General features: G+C 51.8%; 1 protein-coding gene across 1 annotated transcript in view; it reads right to left on the bottom strand.

Moving 5' to 3' along the window:
- camk4 (calcium/calmodulin-dependent protein kinase IV) overlaps positions 1–22,738 on the bottom strand; it is a 217,005-nt gene that overhangs the window by 13,426 nt on the left and 180,841 nt on the right. Inside the window, exons 7-10 of the mRNA XM_072516421.1 lie at positions 14,234–14,308; positions 12,425–12,500; positions 12,037–12,163; positions 8,641–8,793 (exon numbers count right to left, since the gene is read on the bottom strand). Of these exons, the coding sequence (XP_072372522.1) occupies positions 8,641–8,793; positions 12,037–12,163; positions 12,425–12,500; positions 14,234–14,308 (431 nt within the window). The remainder of the gene's footprint in view (positions 1–8,640; positions 8,794–12,036; positions 12,164–12,424; positions 12,501–14,233; positions 14,309–22,738) is intronic.

Here is a 22,738-nt window from a genome sequence, read left to right as displayed (position 1 = left end):
CATCGGCGTGACCCGGTGCTCCAGGCACCGACCAGCGAGGAGGTGAGTGACGGCCTGGGCGGTTGGCTCTGGGCAGGAAATGGCGTGGCCGCAGACTGATTGCGTGAGGAGAGGTGTGTCTCGGCTTGTGTGTGTGTGTGTGCGGCGGGGGGGGTGGTTAGAGTAGGCTGGGCTCCGGGGGAGTGCTGGGGTGGAGGTTGGGGAGGGGGTCCGTGCCGGGGTGGAGGTTGGGGGTTGGGCGGGGTCTTGCCGGGGTGGAGGTTGGGGAGGGGGTCCGTGCTGGGGTGGAGGTTGGGGGCTGGGGAGGGTCCGTGCTGGGGTGGAGGTTGGGGAGGGGGTCCGTGCCGGGGTGGAGGTTGGGGGTTGGGGGGGGTCCGTGCCGGGGTGGAGGTTGGGGAGGGGGTCCGTGCTGGGGTGGAGGTTGGGGGTTGGAGGGGGTCCGTGCCGGGGTGGAGGTTGGGGGGGGGGGGGGTCCGTGCTGGGGTGGAGGTTGGGGAGGGGGTCCGTGCCGGGGTGGAGGTTGGGAGGGGGGGGGTCCGTGCTGGGGTGGAGGTTGGGGAGGGGGTCCGTGCCGGGGTGGAGGTTGGTGGGGGGGGGGTCCGTGCTGGGGTGGAGGTTGGGGAGGGGGTCCGTGCTGGGGTGGAGGTTGGGGTTGGGGGGGGGTCCGTGCTGGGGTGGAGGTTGGGGAGGGGGTCCGTGCTGGGGTGGAGGTTGGGGGCTGGGGGGGGTCCGTGCTGGGGTGGAGGTTGGGGAGGGGGTCCGTGCTGAGGTGGAGGTTGGGGGCTGGGGGGGGTCCGTGCTGGGGTGGAGGTTGGGGAGGGGGTCCGTGCCGGGGTGGAGGTTGGGGGTTGGTCCGTGCCGGGGTGGAGGTTGGGGAGGGGGTCCGTGCTGGGGTGGAGGTTGGGGGCTGGGGGGGGTCCGTGCTGGGGTGGAGGTTGGGGAGGGGGTCCGTGCTGGGGTGGAGGTTGGGGGCTGGGGGGGGTCCGTGCTGGGGTGGAGGTTGGGGAGGGGGTCCGTGCCGGGGTGGAGGTTGGGGGGGGGGTCCTTGCCGGGGTGGAGGTTGGGGAGGGGGTCCGTGCTGGGGTGGAGGTTGGGGGTTGGGGAGGGGGTCCGTGCCGGGGTGGAGGTTGGGGGGGGTCCTTGCCGGGGTGGAGGTTGGGGAGGGGGTCCGTGCTGGGGTGGAGGTTGGGGAGGGGGTCCGTGCTGGGGTGGAGGTTGGGGGCTGGGGGGGGTCCGTGCTGGGGTGGAGGTTGGGGAGGGGGTCCGTGCCGGGGTGGAGGTTGGGGGTTGGGCGGGGTCTTGCCGGGGTGGAGGTTGGGGAGGGGGTCCGTGCTGGGGTGGAGGTTGGGGGCTGGGGGGGGTCCGTGCTGGGGTGGAGGTTGGGGAGGGGGTCCGTGCCGGGGTGGAGGTTGGGGGTTGGGGGGGGTCCGTGCCGGGGTGGAGGTTGGGGAGGGGGTCCGTGCTGGGGTGGAGGTTGGGGGTTGGAGGGGGTCCGTGCCGAGGAGGGTGATGGGAAGGCAAATGAGTTGGTCCACCTGGCCAGGTGCCAGCCTCCAACAGTTGGACCCATGCGGTCCATGCCACCAGGCTGGGGGGAGGAGGGGATATGGGCAATGATGACATGTCGTCGTTCCCCTCCCCCCCACCAGGCCGTCATGTTTTCAGACCATCCAGCGATGTTGGCCGCCGTGGTGGCAGCCGCTCATGTCTAAGTTGGCCTGGATGAGGAGGAGGAGGAGGAGGAGCGTGCCAGAGAGGCGGCGCAGGCTGCCGCAGAGGGGCAGGCGGCAGCCGCCCAGGCTGGAGGGACACCTGACCGACAGGACGAGGAGGGGGAGGAGGACGTCGCGGCCCCACGGCAAAGGAGGCACCCGAGGGCGCCCCCTGTGTACCGGCCCCGGCAGTCATACCAGGACCTCACGGACCGGGAATGCAGGAGGAGACTCCGGATGAGCCGGGAAACCGTGGCACACATCTGCCACCTGCTGGCACACCTGTCACCGCGTGGCACTGGCGGGGGACACCCTCTCCCCGTGTCCGTCAAGGTTACGGTGGCCCTGAACTTTTATGCAACGGGGTCATTCCAGGCACCGAGTGGGGACCTGTCCGGCATATCGCAGACATCGGTGCACCGGTGCATCCGGGCAGTGACAGACGCCCTTTATGCCATGGCGCACCGCTACATCCGCTTCCCCGTGGACCGGGCCAGCCAAGATGCCCGGGCCGTGGGCTTCTCTGCCGTTGCCGGGTTCCCCATGGTCCAGGGCGCGATCGATGGGATGCACGTCGCCGTGCGGCCACCTGCAGATAACAGGGCCGTGTTCACTAATAGGAAGGGGACCTATTCGATGAACGACCACCGCATGATGATCCTGCACGTCTGCGCCCGTCACCCAGGCAGTGTACACGACTCATTCGTGTTGTCGCGGTCATCCATCCCCGGCATGTACGAGGGACGCCATCCCCGGCTGAGGGGCTGGTTGCTGGGCGACAGGGGCTACCCATTGCGATCATGGCTGATGACGCCTATACGGAGGCCACGCAATGAGGCGGAGAACCGCTACAATGATGCCCATGTAGCGACAAGGGGAGTGATAGAGAGGTGCTTTGGCGTGCTGAAGATGCGTTTCAGGTGCCTGGACCTCTCTGGGGACGTCCTCCAGTATCGGTCAGATAGGGTCGGCCGCATCATTGTGGTGTGCTGCGTCCTGCACAACATAGCCCAGCAGAGGGGCGATGTGCCGCAGGCAGAGGAGGGCGGAGTGGAGGAGCAGCAGGAAGAGGCCCAGTCCTCCCCAGATGAGGGGGCAATGGTCAGGGCAGACGGGGTAGACACAGGCGGGTGGCTGTCCACCGTTACCGGCTGGCCCAGCGGGCACGGGACAGACTGATAGCCGCCCGCTTCACTGACTAGATGGGCGTGGGAATCGGGTAGTATGGCCACAGACCGCACACCATGGCAACAGCCGACCACCCACACCCCCCACCCATCCACCCACCCAGCACCCTCACCCCCCTCCCCAACCCCACACACCTCACCCGCATGCACACCACCCCCCCCCCCCAATTGCCGATCCACCGGCGGCACAACGGGCCGGGCTCACCCAGTTGCGGGTGGACGCGTGTCTATCGCAGGCCATGGAGGATGATGACAACCCGCCCTGCGATGAGCTCCTGGCTCTACATCGTTGGACTATGTCTGACCCATGGCCACAGTACCACCATCCATCCGGACCATCCCTGCATGCGGCTGTGACACTGCAGCGCACGGTCCCGTCCTCTGCCCGGGGGATGTTGATGGCGGCCCAGGGGGAAGGGGGCAGACTCACCTGGGGCTGAGGTAAGACCGCCCCTCAAACACACACTTACGCTCAACGTACATGACACGCCCGCACACTTTGGACAGAGCACAAAGGCAGCTTCGGTAGGTGTAACATTGACTTTAATAACCAAAGGAGTTCATGCACGTGCCCTAGCCCCTAAAACTCATCTGTGCCCTGCACCCGTGCCAACTTACTCAGTGTGTAATTGTTTGGCCTTACGGGCCCTTTGACTACGTCTACGTGGTTCCCCAGACGGTACAGCAGAACTGGAGGTGGACTCCTGTGATTCCTGCCCTCTGACACTGGATCCCTTTGGCGGCCGTTTCCTGGGGCGTCCTGGCCTAGATGGGCCAGGCTGCGGCCCGGGCGACTGGGATGGCGAGCTGCCAGCCTGTCCTGCCCGTTGCCCACCCGATGCACCTGGGACGGAAGGGGGGGAGTCCGAGGTGTCGCGGTGTACCGGGACCTCCCCTACAGAGGGAGCCGGGACGGACCACACCACCTCCTCCTCCCTCGGGGTGCCCGATGGCCCCCAGGCCTCTACATGGGTGGGGGATGCGAACGGACTGGCCATCCGACGCCCCCCCGACATCTGGCGCTGCCAGTCCTGGAGGCCCGTGCTGGTATCGACAGGGGTCTGCAGGTTTGCAGCCATGGAGCCCAGGGGGTTGTGAAACCCTGTCTGTGACAGTGCGACGCCGGCTCGCACATGGCCACTGGCGCTGATGCCCTCAGCGATGGCCTGCTGAGACTGGGCCATGGCCTGCTGAGACTGGGCCATGGCCTGCTGAGACTGGGCCATGGCCTGCAGAGACTGGGCCATGGGCTGCAGAGACTGGGCTATGGCCTGCTGTGACTGGGCCATGGCCTGCTGAGACTGGGCTATGGCGTTGAGCGCCTCTGCCATCTGGCGCTGGCACTGGCTCATGGCCTCCTGTGAGAGGGCAGCCATTTCCTGGGCCACAGACGCCGCCTGCACGGAAGGCCCCAGGCCTCGCAAACCGTTCCCCATGTCTGACACCGTCGCACCCATTGCCTCCACCGCGGACGCCACCCGTGCGGTGTCAGCCTGGGTGGCACGCATGACCGGGACCACTCCCAGCTCCTGGACGCGGGTGGACTCCTCCACCTGCGACCGCAGCAAGCCACCCGTCACCCTATTCGCTCGTCTCCGTGTCGGTGGTTGCATCGGATCTATGTGTGGGTGTGGTAACTGCAGGAACCCGGGATCCATCTGGGCGGCAGATGTTCGCTTGGCCTGGGCTGCCCTCCGACCGCCCGGTCCCTCTGCTGCTCCTACCTCCACCTGCTGTACCGGGACGGCTGTGTTGTGCGCACCAGTGAGTGTACCAGACGCCTCATCACTAAAGTGCCCAACCGTGGTGAGTGTTTCTGCGATGGTGGAGGGTGTTGGTGACAGCAGTGTCGTTGTGTCGTGCTCTTCGTCCCACTCTGACTCCATGGCACTTTGGGGTGGGGGTTCGTCTCCACCCATCCACTCTGAGTCACTGTCCGGTATTTCATCTTCCCGGGTAGGGGTGTCCTGGGTAGTGCTGTCCCGGGTAGTGCTGTCCCGGGTAGGGGTGTCCTGGGTAGTGCTGTCCCGGGTAGTGCTGTCCCGGGTAGGGGTGTCCTGGGTAGTGCTGTCCCGGGTAGTGCTGTCCCGGGTAGGGGTGTCCTGGGTAGTGCTGTCCCGGGTAGTGCTGTCCCGGGTAGGGGTGTCCTGGGTAGTGGTGTCCCGGGTAGTGCTGTCCCGGGTAGTGCTGTCCCGGGTAGTGCTGTCCCGGGTAGTGGTGTCCCGGGTAGGGGTGTCCCGGGTAGGGGTGTCCTGGATAGTGGTGTCCTGGGTAGTGGTGTCCTGGCTCGGATGTGACGGGGGCCTGTGGCTGCCCCCCTCATCGCTGGGTGGTCGCTCCCGCACGTGCCGGGGTGTCGTCTCCCAGTTGCACCAGGTCTCTCCGTCTCCCGTGGTGTGCGAGGGGCATCCTGCGGGCGTCGCATGCTGGAGGGTCCGGGTCTCTCCGTCTCCCGTGGTCTCCGAGGGGCATCCTGCGGGCGTCGCATGCTGGAGGGTCCGGGTCTCTCCGTCTCCCGTGGTCTCCGAGGGGCATCCTGCGGGCGTCGCATGCTGGAGGGTCCGGGTCTCTCCGTCTCCCGTGGTCTCCGAGGGGCATCCTGCGGGCGTCGCATGCTGGAGGGTGCGGGTCTCTCCGTCTCCTGTGGTCTCCGAGGGGCATCCTGCGGGCGGTGTGCATCTGCGGGGATGGGTGCCTGGACGTTTGGTCCTGCGATACACAATGAAGCATGCATGGTTAGACATCAGGCAGTGATCAGGTGATACGGGGGAGGGGGATATAGGGGAGGGGGGATATGGGGACGGGCTGTTGGTGGCTCACTTGCTCGTGGGCCCCCGACCTCTGCATCAGCAACCTCCCGGTCCTCAGGTCCGCCAGCCAGTTCCAGGGCCCTTTCCTCGTGTACGGTCAGTGGCCTCTCATCAGCGGGCCCTCCTCCAGTCCTCACATGCTCCCTATTGTTGTGTGCGCGCTTATCCTGTGGGGGGGGGGGGCTGGTGGCAGGGGTAAAAGGCAACAATGTTAGGCAGGTATATGAATGCACGCCATCGGTTGCGCGTGCATTGCAGAGGTTAAGGTTAGGGCTGGATTCACTTGGGGATATGGGGGATGGGGAATATGGGGGAGGGGGGATATGGGGAGGGGGGGATATGGGGGAGGGGGGATATGGGGAGGGGGGATATCGGGGATATGGGGGAGGGGGGATATGGGGGAGGGGGGATATGGGGGAGGGGGGATATGGGGAAGGGAGGATATGGGGGAGGGGGGATATGGGGGAGGGGGGATATGGGGGAGGGGGGATATGGGGGAGGGGAGATATGGGGGAGGGGGGATATCGGGGATATGGGGGAGGGGGGATATGGGGGAGGGGGGATATGGGGGAGGGGGGATATGGGGGAGGGGGGTACTGTGGAGGGGGGATATGGGGGAGGGGGGATATGGGGGAGGGGGGATACGGGGGAGGGGGATATGGGGGATATGGGGGAGGGGGGGATATGGGGGAGGGGGGATATGGGGGAGGGGTGATATGGGGGATATGGGGGAGGGGGGATATGGGGAGGGGGGATATGGGGGAGGCTCACCCTGCCTGCTCTGACGAGGTCATTCACCTTCTTGTGGCACTGGGTGCCTGTCCGTGGTGTCAGGGCCACAGCGGTGACGGCCTCTGTCACTTCCCTCCACAGACGCCGGCTGTGGCGTGGGGCAACTCTGCGGCCGTGCCCGGGATACAGGGCGTCCCTCCTCTGCTCCACCGCGTCCAGGAGCGCCTCCACATCGCGTGACTCGAACCTCGGGGCTGAGCGACGGCCAGCCATCCAGTCGGTTGTTGCGGTCGGGTGTTCCGGTCGGGTGGGGGGGAGCTGCGCGGCCTTATGAGCCGTCACGCCGTGCAGCGCGTATGACGCTGCACGGCGTGAACCACTGCGCAAGCACGGATCCCGTTACGCCGCTGCTAGCCCATTTCGGGCCGGAGACTATCGTCCCATTTTTATGACGTGACGCAAGTGGGATTTGCGCCGTTTTTTGCGCCGATCGGCGGACTTTCCGCCGATAACGGAGAATTTCGCCCCAGATTTGTAGATGACACAAAGTTGGGTGGAAGGGTGAGCTGTGGGGGGTATGCAGAGACCTTTCAGTGTGATTTGGACAAGCTGAGTGAGTGGGCAAATGAATGGCAGATGCGGTATAATTTGGATAAACACAAGGTTATCCACTTTGGTAGAAAAAACGGAAAGGCAGACTATTATCTGAATGGCCATATATTAGGCGAGGGGAATGTGCAAGAAGACCTGGGTGTCCTTTTAGACCAGTCACTGAAGGTAAGCATGAAGGTGCAGCCTGGCGGTAAAGAAGGCTAATGGTATGTTGGATTTCATTGCGAGAGGTTTCGAGTACAAGAGCAGGGATGTCTTGCTGCAATTATACAAGGCCGTGGTGTGGCCACACCTGGAATATTGAGTGCAGTTTTGGTCTCCTTATCTGAGGAAGGATGTTCTTGATGGAGAGCTGCTAAGGTTTACCAGACTGCTTCATGGAATGGCAGGATGGACGTATGATGAAAGATTGAATCAGTTTGAATTGTACCCGCTGGAGTTTAGACGACTGAGGAGGGATCTCATAGAAACCTATAAAATTCTAACAGGACTAGACAGGGTAGATGTAAAAAGGATGTTCCCCATGGTGAGTGTGTCCAGAACCAGGGCCCACAGTCTGAGCATACAGTATAGACAGAAAGTAGTTGATGTCAAAACAGATTTTTTCAAAAAGCAGTTAGATATAGCGCTTGAGGCGAATGGGATCAAAGGATATGGGGGAAGGGGGATTAGGCTATTAAATTGGATGATCAACCTTGATCATAATGAATGGCAGAGCAGGCTTGAAGGCCCAAATGGCCTCCTCCTGCTCCTACTTTTTATGTTTCTATGAACTCTCTCTCCCCATAACTTGAAAAGGTTCCTCTAAGGGCTATAATTGTATTGCTGCATTGTACAATTTGCATAGTTGTAGAACTCTCAATTTTTTCCTTCATTTTATAACCAGTCAATAAAGTTATGACCATCACTGCCATTGTTGGTTTAACAGACAGCAGATAGCAGGATGAGAATCAGTTTTGCGTAATCTGTGTGCGGAAGGTAATCTAATTCATGGACTCCCAAGTTCCATGTTGTTTTAACTCCTGGGGAGTAAAGCTGCTAAGCAAACACCATTGCTGCTTGTGAGTGGCAGCAGACTTGTTCAAATAATTTTAATGAATGAATCCCATTTATATGGCACTTTATGACTTCCTGATGAAAAAGGTTGAGATTCAGTGGAAAGCAATTGGCCAACTGTTAAAAATTTGGGAAACCCCCATCACAGGCAACCCAGGAGTGCAGACAACACAAGGCTTTCTTGATGGGCCCAGGGGTTCACTTTTGCTCCTCCTAGCTCACCAGGAAACTTGTGAAGAATTTTCTAAACGTATCTTACCACTGTGTTCTTGGTCACTGAAGAATGACTGTAAAAATAAACCAATTAACTAAACCCAAATTTTAACACTTAATATTTTCTACAGCTTTTGAAACTTAACCCTGGACAAGCATCTATGAGTAATGAGTAATAATATTAGTATGTTAAAATGCATGAAGAATCATGTTATTTGAAGTTATCACCCATTAAAAGCATAACAAATTACAGCATAATAGCGGTATATGAACACAAACGCTTCTAAATATTATCTTATATGATTTATTGATTCTTACTTTAAGTTTGCGACGGGCATTGAATTCCTGAAGTTTCTTTTGTGCATTGTCCATATGTATAATATTTGCAGCTTCTCCTATTACCCAAGGGTGTTGTAGGGCCTGATAGGTAGTTAGACGCTGCTTTGGATCCAAAAGAATCAACTTTTTAACCTGAAACAAAATCATGCCGAACAAAGAATTTAATCAATAATCATTCAAGTAGTGCAATTGATAGCTGCAACATGTCTCCAGTACTGCAAAAAACAAATTTCATTTAAAGTATCCCAACAAAGTAAGTTATTTCATAGAGTTGGAGACAAATATGTTAATGGATGGAGGTAATGACCAAACATTAAATTAGCGATTCACAACATAGGTAACTTAATATTAAAGTGCACCTTCATGTGGTTAATTATTTTCAGACAATCTTCAAATAGATCTGGCTTCCTTCATTATATTTTTTTTCATTAAGTAGCCTAGTTGAAAGGTTAACCCTATTGTAAAGACACCAATTTACAAATAGTATTAGAGAAGGTGAGGTAAATCAGAAAGCTGTGATTAGGTGCTACATTTTAACAGATTGAAGAAAGGTTGTAGGATGAAAGTCTAAGGGAGGATTTAAAAAAAAATGTTTTTGAGAGTCGTAGGAAGGTTAGCACTTATTGCCCATCTCTAACTGCCATTGAGAAGGTGGTGATGAGCTGCCATCTTGAACACTGAAGTCTACATAATGCAGGTGTACCCACAATGCTGTTAGGGAGTGAGTTCCAGGATTTTGTTCCAGCGACAGTGGAGAAATGCTGGTATAGTTCCAAATCGGTTTGGTGAGTTTCATGAGTTGGAGCTGGGTGGTGATGTTCCCATGCATCTCGTTCCCTTGTCCTTCTAGGTGGCAGAGGTCACACGTTTGGAAGGCACTGTTGAATGAGCCTTGCTAATTTGTTGCAGGTGCATCATGCAAATGGTACACACTGCTGCTACTGTGCGCCATTAGTGGAGAGAGTGAATGTTTAAGGTGTTGGATGGGGTGCTAATCAAGCGAGCTGCTTTGTCTTGAATGGTGTTGAACTCCTGAGTATTTTTGAAACTGCATCCATCCTGGCAGGTGGGAAGGATTTCATCACATTGTGTCTTGTAGATGGCAGGCAGGATATGGGTAGTCAGAAGTTGAGTTACTTTCTGTTAATGGGGTTAATTTACCCAATGAATTGGAGGTAGGTTTCGGTGAATGCGGGGAGTCAAATCCCCTGAAACTGATGCTAGGTCAGGATCGCTACATCATCCTGCTCTCTTCCGGCTTTCCCTGAGGAGGATTCCAGGGCCAGCGTGGAGTCTCTTTGGATTAGGTGGGAAACCAATTAAGATTTTTAAAAACTATTGGATTTGATTTTTCCCAGCCAGCGACAGATTCTGCTGATGGGAGTATCCGGCGGCAGTATCTTCCTGCAATTCGGCCACAAGCAGTTGCATGGGAAAGAGCAAATGTACAGAGAGCTGCACGTGTACGAGGCACCGATATCCTCGGGTCAGAATCTATAGACCAAGGATCCGCTTCATCAATTGTTCTGAACAACAATCCCTCAGAAGGCTCAGGCTCTGGCAATAAGTAGTTGATCACCCCTGCAGCCTTTTGGAAGCTGACATCTTCCCAAGAGAAGCAGGTGGCGACACATTGCCTGTGGCTGTCAAGTTAACCACAGCCCCAAATTTCTTTGTATCTGCCTACTTCCAGGGATCTACTGGGGACAGCAATAAGATCTTGCAATCTGAAGCCCATAGTTGCATCAGGCAGGTCACCAACTATATCCATAAAAATAAAATACTGATGATGCTGGAAATCTGAAACCCCCCCAGAAAATTCTAGAAAAGCTCAGTAGATCTGGCTGCACCTGTGGAGAAAGAAATAGCTTTAATGTTTTGAGTCCGTATGACTCTTCTGAAGAGCAACGAGATCCACCATTGGTGCTAAATGACCATGGGTGAATGCAAAAAGTATATTTCCATGGCAAATATACAAAATGCACAATACATTTTTTATTCGCTCATGGGATGTGGGCGTTGCTGCTGGGCCAGCATTTAATAGTCAATCGCATTGGTGTGGATCTGGAGTTACATGTTACAGACCAGATGAGGACTACAGATGCCCTTCCCTGAAGGGCGTTTGTGAACCAGCTGGGTTTTTGCAACAATCAACAATGGTTTCATGGTCATCATTAAACTTTTAATTCCAGATTTTTATTAAATTCAAATTTCACCATCAGCCAAGGTGGGATTTGATCCTGAATCCCCTGAGGATTACCCTGGGTCACTGGATTACATGTCCAGCAACAATACCACTACGCAACAGCCCTCCCTTATCGTCAAAGGAACCCTATTGTATACAAACAGTAATTTCTGTCAGTTTTCTTCATACAGCACCTCATCCTCTCTAACCCTGCAGAAGATTGAATTATTTTATTTACAAAACAAACAATGTCCTGGCATGGTTGATGGATGTCAATGTGGCAAGGTAATCTCCATAGCTGCCTTGTACCAAGTTAAAATTGCACTTAGTGACAGAATTCAATAAGTATTGGTTCACAAAAGGTTCTTCCTCCTCCGAATGACTCACAAGATATGGTTCATATATGCCTGAAAGAATTTGAATATAATTTCTCTAACAAGTATCCTGACCATGTAAACTGGGTGTTATCCACTAGAAAAGCTTAGTATGCTATAAAGAGAAACTTGAATGCATGATTCAAACTTGTGTTTGTATCATGCCTAGATCCAACTTCACAGTTAGTTACTGGTCTCAACTGTGCTACAGACAGTAGGAACAGACTGAAGATCTTGGCACGTCTGCATATCCTTACTGCTTGCACACAGGTGGCTTTTGAGCTTGGGATCAGGAAGTTCACCTGTCTTCCTGCTCGACAGAGATGGTACATGGTGTGTGGAGACCCAAAGAAAGAAAAGTACTTTAAAAGGGGATTTTTACCCTGGAAAAAAAAAATATATATTTAAGGATGCATTCAAATCTGTATTTATAAAAATTTAGAAGCTGATGTAGAGTACAATCTAAATCTGCGTGTGTTGGTACTGCTTTATTCCTCTCTCCTAATCAGTATTGGTTCTTGAATTAAATCAAACCTCTCAAATTCATTAGGCACACTTAGTTGATGCCTAAGATTCATAGCATAGACTGTCTGAAGAATCCAATAATCACTTGTAACTTTTGTTAAATTAATGCATGAAATTATTCAGCTGTTTCTTCCATTTTTTGAAACAATGGAGCACAGAATTAATGTACAACCATGGATTTGTAATAGTGTTGACCAGATTTGTTTTTATAGTTGTGACATAGGCACCCACAAGCTACAATCTACAGGTAAACAGAACAAAGCCATAATTACATTCTGTTGTCCCACTTACCAAGTCTTTTGCATTAAGTGAGACCTCATCCCACCAGGGGGAGACAAAATCATAGTCACAGTTCAGAATCTTCTTATACATGTATTGATCACCCCTCTCGTCGTAGAATGGTTCAAAGCCACAGAGCCTGACAAAAGCGCAAGAAAGTTTCAGATTACAGTTACTCTGCATGTTGCTAACTTACACAAATAAAGGGAGCATGATACTTTGACTTATAGCTAGTTTGCACCAAGGGGTTTGTACCAGATGTTGGGGCTGAATTACAGGATTATTCCTACTGCTGATGTACATGGATGAGTTTATCCATTCAGAACATTACTATACTCAATTAACATAACATAAAGTATGGAATAACAAAAGGACTGATGTTACATTTGCAAAATCTTACAGTATATAGGTGATGACTCCCACTGACCACATGTCAACCTCTGGTCCATAGACACAGCCTCGTAAGATTTCAGGAGCTGGGATGGAAAGAACAAATTAAGGCTGAAGTTTAAAAAAAAGGAAATACACTTAACAACACAATCTGAGCTAAAAGTGTATCAAAGGATACCACAAGATTTTGTGAATCTCCCAATTCCCATCCAAGTCACATATTACTACTTGGTTACATGTGCTGTTTCCTCGTCACTGAGTGCAGATATCTCCAAGAGTTGTGGAATTGGACAGGATTCCAGAGATCGAAAGGAGCAAGACTATGGGAGGATTTGTAAAGAAGGATGAGAATTTTAAGATCAAGGTGTTGCTTGAGCTGGAGCCAAAGTAGATCAGTTAGCACAGGTGAAAGAGACTTGGTGCGAATAAGGATACAGGCAGCAATTATTTGGATGACCTCAAGTTAAGGAGCAGGGGTATCATATAAGATACTAGCTAAGAGTGCATTAGAATAGTCAAGTCTAGCGCTAATTAAGACATGGACGAGGGTTTCAGCAGAAGAGAGTGGAGGCGGGGAGAGATGGGCATCGTTACAGAGGTGGTGCTGATGATCGCATGCATATGTGGTTGGAAACTCATCTCAGGGTCTCCAGTTTAGTCTCAGACAGTTGCGATGAAGAGGGATGGAATCGATGGCTAGGGTACAGATTTAGAAACAGGACAGAAGACAATGGCCTCAGACTTCCCAATATTTAATTGAAGGAAATTTCTACTCATCCTATATGGGATTTCAGATAAGCAATCCAATAATTTAATATCAGTGGAGGAATCGAGAAGGTTGTTAGTGAGGTAGAGCTGGGTGTTGTCAGCATGCATGAAAAAACTTACACTATATTTTCAAATTATGTAAATAAGAGATGAGATAGGAGGGGGGGGCAAGGATAAATCCTTGTGGGAATGGAGGTAATGGTGTAGGAGGACAAGCAAAACTATTGCAACCTGGCTATGATAGTCTGGCCCACCCTAAGGAAAATTGCCAGCCATCCCTTCATCAATTGACTGCATTCAAAGGCAGGGCTTACAACAACCTGATTTCCAAGCCTATCACTGTCGATTCCAGAGCCTACCTGGAAATATCTAGCAGTATCTGTGAAGAGAGAAACATTTCTAGTCACATGGACTTGAAATGTTAACCTGTTTTCTGTTTCCACAGATGCTGCCAGACCTACGACGTTTTTCCAGCATTTTCTGTCTTTATTTCTGATTTCCAGCATCCGCATTAGTCCTTATTTATACAACCAGGAAAGGATTGGCAAGAGCTCCAGGTTAATGACATCCTGACATCCTTTCAGGAGGGAAAGGATAGCTTGTACATGTTCCTCTGCTCAAATTCCCACCATATTTTAGGTTTATGGCTCCAAGGCCTAATATTTTTAACTCACCTTCAATAAGGCTGTTAGAAGTACTGTTCTAATTCTGATGGTCTATGCAGTGAAACTTCCAATGGGAAGTCACACATAATTATTGACCCGTGACCAAGAAACTGAATCAGGGTCATAGCAGAGTGAAGGCAAAGTCATGCAAGATAAGGGAAATTCTTTGTGCTTCTGGTAGGTCTATGCATCTCTAGAACTCTACTCCAAAGAGGGGTTTGCTCTCAGGTCATCTAAAAAATAACTCTGCTTATTGGTCTTTTACATAATTTTCTGACCTTTCAGATCATCAGCACATATCGCAGTTGAAAGTATATAAAACTTCATATTCACAGGAAATACAAATAATTTTTGGAAATCAATATTTAAATAATCAGAAAATTTACCACAATATCCTGGCGTTCCACATACTGTCTTCATGGTCACTTGATCATCCACAATTTTGGAAAGTCCAAAGTCAGCTAGAAAAAAAGTACACTTCTGCTTACTTCCTGTTGCATTATTTTGTATCTTAAAAGATTAAAGATGAATTCCATGAAATTACTTTTTAAAAGAATTCTGAAGGATGATGTTTGTGGGCATGCAATGACCTTCATTTCATACTGCTGCACCAATGGGAAAAGTGCAAACATTGCCTAACACAAATCTGAATTCAACTGGTTGAAATTAGTTCAAACAATTGAGTTCATACAATTGAACTAATTTGTTCAATGAGTTTTGTCAGGTTTCTTTAGGGACATTAGGTGCGATTCAGCGACTCCCTTGTGCGGGGCCGGGTGCAATCGGTGAAGCACGAGAGCCCCAAATCAGGCTCCACGCTGATTATAAATCACCTCATTTGCTCTACCCAGCACGAGCGGGATCTCCTCCTCGCTGGGCTCAGATCCAAAACTCATTTAAATACCTGGACGCCGGATTCATCCGGCACCTGGGACTTAACAGCTGTGCCGGGGAAACTCGTCAGGGTGCCGTTTAGTACTGGTCCACCCAAAGGCGGACCAGGCGTAATGGCACCTCGGGTGGTCTTGCAGGCCATAGGAGACCCTTGGGTCGTCAGGGACAGGGAGGGTGGTACCCTGGCATTCCCCCTGGCACCTGACCACCTTGGCATTGCAAGCATGGCACCCCAGGTACTCGAATGGCACTGTCCAGTTTCCATGTTGGCACTGCCAGGGGTCAGGCCCAGGGGGGCTTTTCCAATTGAAGGTGAGGCATCGGGGGCTTCTCAAGGGACTAGAAAAGGTTGGGAGGATGGAGGGGTGAAAGGAATGCTGACAGCAGGGGAGGGGGGACGGAAAAGGAAGGGGTGGTGTTCGGGGTTGCCGATCAAAATGGCGTGTCGATCTGTGAACAGCAGTTCCTGCTGTTGAGATCAGCTCGTCAGCAGGAAATCACTCTAAGTGCCTCGGCGGAGAGAAACTCCCAATGCCAAAACAAACGGCAAAGTGCCACTGAATAGCGGGGTAATTCTCGGTGCTGCAGCCGCCCAGAAACACCCCGCTAAATGCATCTATTGTAAAAAGAACACAACCCAGAGCAACTCTTCCAATAAACGCTTTTAGACTCTGACTCGGTGTTTCAGATAAACTTTGTGGAAATTAGCTGTGCATTGGCTGATTTTAACAAAAATCAGATTCTATTAATAATGAAAGCATTAATCAATTTGAATTGCAAAATCTAAAGTTGGCAGAATATTTGTTCTGGGAGACATTCAAATCAATAATGCAATCAAGGTATTGGAAAGATACAATTCAGCTCAAGAGTGCTTTTAATTTGTCATCTGAACCCAAGATTTAATCATACCTTGAAAGTATTGCAGGTAACCTGCAACTCTTTAACTACATTTAATTTTGTCTTTATCAGTTAGAACCGTATCTTCAACAACTATATTTTCTTGTAAAAATTGGCAGGACATTGCTTTATTTGGACACTTGGAAGCTAACCTAGATCATTTTTTAAGAAAGATCATGAGCTCGATTTAATGGGATCATCACGCCCAACCTGGCAATGGGATGAAGTAGTTTAATATCGTGAGAGGCTACTTGTGACATGCGCTATGCTCGAACGCCTTGCGAGATCTAACAAGATCTTGCGAGAAGTTATGATCTGGATCTCACCCTCACTAAGCAAGACCAGATTAACATATTCAAATTATCCATTAGGCTTATTTAAATATGTCTACGCCGGAATCTCCTGAGGCCCATGTGCTAGTGGCCTTGCCTGGGAGACCTCGCCATGGTGTTGTTTAGTACGATCCACACAAACATGGACCCACAACATGGACCAGGTGTAACTGCATTTGGGGGGGTCTTCCAGGACATTAGAGATCCCCAGGTGGTCGGGCTCTGGGCAGGGTCATACCCTGGCACTCTCACTCGCACCCAGGTACTGCCAGCCTGGAACTTGGCATTGCCACCCAGGTTCCCTGGCAGTGCCACCCTGGCCCGAGGTGGCACGACCAGGCTGGCAGGGACATTACCAGGGTGCTAATGTCAAAGTGCCCAAGTACCAGGCTGTCCATGCCAGGGATCGGGCCCAGGGGTGCCCTGCCCTTAAAAGGTGGGGTGAGGGGAGGCTTGAGGACCCTTTTATGAGGTAAGTTGGGGCAGTGGGGGGGGGGTTCCAGAGGGCATGGTGGGGATGCCAAGGGGGGAGGGGAGTCGAGAGATCATGGCGGCATTTGAAAATGGGATCCCAATGTCTTCCTGTACTGACGAGCTGGGCTCGTCAATGCAGGACAGGAGGTAAGTGCGGCCTCGGCAGGGCAGTCCCATTTAAGAGCAGGGTCGTTCTCGGCGCTGCAGGTGCCAAGAAACACCCCACCTTATGCGCTCAAAATGAGACTGTTTTTCTCCGTTAAATCACACCCCATAAATTCATCTTGGGACTGTCAACAAGCATGGCGTCTCTAAGAAATCACATGACTATAGCTAACTGATTATCTTGGGCCTTGAGTGGGGAGAGCTGTTCAATTAATTGCTTTAACTGATGGGGAAAAACTGGTTTAAAGGCAAGTGAGTTACTGGAAATCACCTGATGGAGATGAGTTTTAAGTTTTGAACTTTTAAAAAAAACTCAGTTGGGAATAAACTGAGCTGGGGAAAAGTACCAGCTCACACTCTCATTGCCTTCCTTGAAATACAGTGGGCAGTTATCAGTATACAGCTACGAATTCTACTGTCACTGGAACTTGTCTGTATTTGGAAATCTTAGAAGCAGTAACGAGAAGGTTTGATCCAGTTCGATTCTCTTCCATGCTGAAGCTCTGTTAGTGAGAACCTCCAGACGTCTACTGGGACTAGCAGTCCATCTTCATGAGGGAGCACGATAATGTCAAAACCGTGGGAACTTTATGCTTCTTTATAAAGGTTGTTCTTCAATCACCCATATCTGCAGAGACATTATTTGTGTATGCATGCGCGCTGGGGAATATGTAAAGAGATAGTTACACTACCAGATTTCAAATTGTGAATTAACCAGTTCCTGCAACTTGTTTTTAAAAAAATAAGTTGTTTGGTTTACAACAAATCTATCATTCTGAGCGTATTTGAAGAAGTCTGGTTGATGTCTCTATTTTTATTCTGGGTCTAAAGTAGCAAAGGTAAATAATTTGCCTTTTTAGTGAGTGAATTAAACATTTACACTAGTTGGCCTCCTTCTGCACTGTAAATTCAATGATAATCTATGATTAATCTAGGACAAAGGTTCGGCACAACATCGTGGGCCGAAGGGCCTGTTCTGTGCTGTATTTTCTATGTTCTATGTTCTATGGTGTGACCTGTGGAGTAGTGGGGCTAGAGAAACTCCAATCCAGGCCATAATATCATGTGGTTTTATTTACATTTCAATTATATTTTATTCTAAGAGTAGCGATTGGTACCTGACCTGGAGATGGTGGGATGAGAATTGCAAAAACTACTCCCGAGGCCAAACTTACGCAATAGTGGTGATCTGCCAGTGCCTGACTAAAGAATCCAATTTCTCTACTATTGAAGTGGTGCTAGAATGAGCAGGAATGATGAATCACTCTAATGGAGAACCTTGATTATATGATTTGTTCATCAGTGAGGGAATAGCAACAAAAATAGCCCGTCTCCAGAGCCTCAGATTTCAAACAAGTTAAACCAGCAAATAATGAATATAAATACAAACAGGATATAATTGCTTAGGATTCAAACACAAAGCTACCGGGACTACATGGAATCTATGGACTAGTTTGGGAAATCACTGCTTTAAAAAAGTATGTGAGTGTAGTTCAGTTTGCACTGACTATGATTCTATTAATTTCTTTAACTTTTTTAATGCCACCTTTAGAATATAGAATTCCGAGAGTTCCGGGTGCGGCGATGACCAGCTGAGTCGCACGTTTCGGCAGCTCCCGGTGAAACAGACTTTTGGGCTCTTGATAGGAGCCCCAACGGCAATTTTGACAGCTAAAAACACTGTGCGGTAAACCAGAAGGGAATCCCCCCTGGATACGGATGAAAAAAGGAGGAGAAAGTGGCCGGATTGCAGTGGATCCTTTAGAACAGCGGCAAGGAAGGCAAGCAAAAACCAAGATGGCGTCGGAAGGTGGCAGTTTAACATGGGGCCCTGAACAACAAGAGTTCTTGAAATGCTGTGTGGAAGAGCTCAAAAAGGAAATGAAGAAAGAGCTGTTGGCCCCGATACTACAGGCGATCGAAGGGCTAAAGGAGGAACAAAAGACCCAGGAGCGGGAGCTTCGGGTCGTGAAGGCAAAGGCAGCCGAGAATGAGGACGACATACAGGGCCTGGTGGTGAAGACGGAGACGAATGAGGCACATCAGAAGCGATGTGTGGAAAGGTTGGAGGCACTGGAGAACAACGCAAGGAGGAACAACCTGAGGATTCTTGGTCTTCCTGAAGGTGCGGAGGGAGCGGACGTCGGGGCATATGTGAGCACGATGCTGCACTCGTTAATGGGAGCGGAGGCCCCGGCGGAGGGAGCATACCGAGTGATGGCGCGAGGACCGAGAGCAGGAGAAATTCCCAGAGCCATAGTGGTGAGATTCCTCCGTTTTAAGGAGAGAGAAATGGTCCTTAGATGGGCAAAGAAAACCCGGAGCAGTAAATGGGAGAACGCGGTGATCCGCGTTTATCAAGACTGGAGTGCGGAGGTGGCGAGAAGGAGGGCGAGCTTTAATCGGGCCAAGGCGGTGCTTCATAAAAAGATAAAATTTGGAATGCTGCAACCGGCAAGACTGTGGGTCACATATCGAGGGAGGCACCACTACTTTGAGACGGCGGATGAAGCGTGGACTTTTATTGTGGAAGAAAAACTGGAATGAGCGGGTTATTAAAAAGAATGTTTGAACAAAGTGGTGGGGCGAATGTGGGGGGCAAGAGGGGGGTTATAAAGGGGGGAAAGAGGAGTTTTATGTACTAATCCTGCGATGTGGTAACTTTTCTCTCTTCCACAGGTGGTGATGGGGGGAGGAGGGGAGGTGGAGGAGATGGGGCGTTGGCCATTGGGGGCGGGGCCAAGGGAGAAGCGCGGGCTTGGTTCCCGCGCTATGATAATCATGGCGGGAATAGAGAAGCAGGAAGGAGGGGGCGTCGCACGGTGCGAGCCGAGGTCACGGGGGGATGCCGAGGTCGGCCAGAGTTTGCTGACTTCTGGGAGCAACATGGGGGGAGTAATTACGCTAGCGGGGGATCTCGCGGGGGGGGGGGGGGAATTACTGGGTTGCTGCTGCTGGGGAGAGGGGGGAGCTGGTATGGGAGGGGATGGGCGGGGGGGCACCGCCTGGGGGAGATACAGCTGCGTGGGAACCGGGTGAGGAGCTGGAAAAAAGTGATGGCTAATCGACAAGGGGGGGGGGGGGGGAAGGAAGCCCCCCAACCCGGCTGATCACGTGGAATGTGAGAGGGCTGAACGGGCCGATAAAGAGGGCACGGGTACTCGCACACCTTAAGAAACTTAAGGCAGATGTGGTTAAGTTACAGGAAACGCACCTGAACTGATAGACCAGGTTAGGCTACACAAAGGATGGGTGGGGCAGGTGTTCCATTCGGGGCGAGATGCGAAAAACAGGGGGGTGGCTATATTAGTGGGGAAGCGGGTAATGTTCGAGGCAAAGACTATAGTGGCGGATAACGGGGGCAGATACGTGATGGTGAGTGGCAAACTACAGGGGGAGACGGTGGTTTTGGTAAACGTATATGCCCCGAACTGGGATGATGCCAATTTTATGAGGCGGATGCTAGGACGCATTCCGGACCTAGAGATGGGAAAGCTGATAATGGGGGGAGATTTTAATACGGTGTTGGAACCAGGGCTGGATAGGTCGAAGTCCAGGACTGGAAGGAGGCCGGCAGCAGCCAAGGTACTTAAAGATTTTATGGAGCAGATGGGTGGTGTAGACCCGTGGAGATTTAGCAGACCTAGGAGTAAGGAGTTCTCGTTTTTCTCCTATGTCCATAAAGTCTACTCGCGAATAGACATTTTTGTGCTGGGAAGGGCGTTGATCCCGAAGGTGAGGGGAACGGAGTATACGGCTATAGCCATTTCGGATCACGCTCCACACTGGGTAGACTTGGAGATAGGGGAGGAAACAGGAGGGCGCCCACCCTGGAGAATGGACATGGGACTAATGGCAGATGAGGGTGTGTGTCTAAGGGTGAGGGGGTGCATTGAAAAGTACTTGGAACTCAATGATAATGGGGAGGTCCAGGTGGGAGTGGCCTGGGAGGCGTTGAAGGCGGTGGTTAGAGGGGAGCTGATATCAATAAGGGCACATAAAGGGAAGCAGGAGAGTAAGGAACGGGAGCGGTTGCTGCAAGAACTTTTGAGGGTGGACAGACAATATGCAGAAGCACCGGAGGAGGGACTGTACAGGGAAAGGCAAAGGCTACATGTAGAATTTGACTTGCTGACTACGGGCACTGCAGAGGCACAATGGAGGAAGGCACAGGGTGTACAGTACGAATATGGGGAGAAGGCGAGCAGGTTGCTGGCACACCAATTGAGGAAAAGGGGAGCAGCGAGGGAAATAGGGGGAGTGAGGGATGAGGAAGGAGAGATGGAGCGGGGAGTGGAGAGAGTGAATGGAGTGTTCAAGACATTTTATAAAAAATTATATGAAGCTCAACCCCCGGATGGGAGGGAGAGAATGATGGGCTTCTTGGATCGGCTGGAATTTCCCAAGGTGGAAGAGCAGGAAAGGGTGGGACTGGGAGCACAGATCGAGGTAGAAGAAGTGGTGAAAGGAATTAGGAGCATGCAGGCGGGAAAGGCCCCGGGACCGGATGGATTCCCAGTCGAATGCTATAGAAAATATGTGGACTTGCTCGCCCCGGTATTGACGAGGACCTTTAATGAGGCAAAGGAAAGGGGACAACTGCCCCCGACTATGTCTGAAGCAACGATATCGCTTCTCTTAAAGAAGGAAAAGGACCCAGCGGGTCCTATAGACCTATTTCCCTCCTAAATGTAGATGCCAAGATCCTGGCCAAGGTAATGGCAATGAGAATAGAGGAATGTGTCCCGGGGGTGGTCCACGAGGACCAAACTGGGTTTGTGAAGGGGAGACAGCTGAACACGAATATACGGAGGCTGTTAGAGGTAATGATGATGGCCCCACCAGAGGGGGAAACGGAGATAGTTGTGGCGATGGATGCCGAGCAAGCATTTGATAGAGTGGAGTGGGATTATTTGTGGGAGGTGTTGAGGAGATTTGGTTTTGGAGAGGGGTATGTTAGATGGGTGCAGCTGTTGTATAGGGCCCCGATGGCGAGCGTGGTCACGAATGGACGGGGATCTGCATATTTTCGGCTCCATAGAGGGACAAGGCAGGGGTGCCCTCTGTCCCCATTATTGTTTGCACTGGCGATTGAGCCCCTGGCGATAGCGTTGAGGGGTTCCAAGAAGTGGAGGGGAGTACTTAGAGGAGGAGAAGAACACCGGGTATCTTTGTATGCGGACGATTTGCTACTATACGTGGCAGACCCGGCGGAGGGGATGCCAGAAATAATGCGGATACTTGGGGAGTTTGGGGATTTTTCAGGGTATAAATTGAACATGGGGAAAAGTGAGTTGTTTGTGGTGCATCCAGGGGAGCAGAGTAGAGAAATAGAGGACCTACCGTTGAGGAAGGTAACAAGGGACTTTCGTTACCTGGGGATCCAGATAGCCAAGAATTGGGGCACATTGCATAATGTGGAGGATTAATGGAGGAGGATTTCAAGAGATGGGATATGGTATCCCTGTCACTGGCAGGGAGGGTGCAGGCGGTTAAGATGGTGGTCCTCCCGAGATTCCTCTTTGTGTTTCAGTGCCTCCCGGTGGTGATCACGAAGGCTTTTTTTAAAAGGATTGAAAAGAGCATCATGGGTTTTGTGTGGGCCGGGAAGACCCCGAGAGTGAGGAAGGGATTCTTACAGCGTAGCAGGGATGGGGGGGGCTGGCACTATCGAGCCTAAGTGAGTATTATTGGGCCGCTAATATTTCAATGGTGAGTAAGTGGATGGGAGAGGAGGAGGGAGCGGCGTGGAAGAGATTAGAGAGGGCGTCCTGTAGGGGGACTAGCCTACAGGCTATGGTGACAGCCCCATTGCCGTTCTCACCGAGGAACTACACCACAAGCCCGGTGGTGGTGGCTACACTGAAGATTTGGGGACAGTGGAGACGGCATAGGGGAAAGACTGGAGCCTTGGGGGGGTCCCCGATAAGAAACAACCATAGGTTTGCCCCGGGGGGAATGGATGGGGGATATGGAATGTGGCAAAGAGCAGGAATAACGCAACTGAAAGATCTGTTTGTGGATGGGAAGTTCGCGAGTCTGGGAGCGCTGATCGAGAAATATGGGTTGCCCCAAGGGAATGCATTCAAAGACATGGGTGGGGGATGGTAAGGTGTCAGATATATATAG

This window comes from Scyliorhinus torazame, chromosome 9 (assembly GCF_047496885.1).
Source record: "Scyliorhinus torazame isolate Kashiwa2021f chromosome 9, sScyTor2.1, whole genome shotgun sequence".
Classification (NCBI taxonomy): Eukaryota; Metazoa; Chordata; class Chondrichthyes; order Carcharhiniformes; family Scyliorhinidae; genus Scyliorhinus; species Scyliorhinus torazame.
The sequence above is the reverse complement of the archived record's forward strand: the minus strand, read 5'-3'. Positions and strand labels throughout refer to the sequence as shown.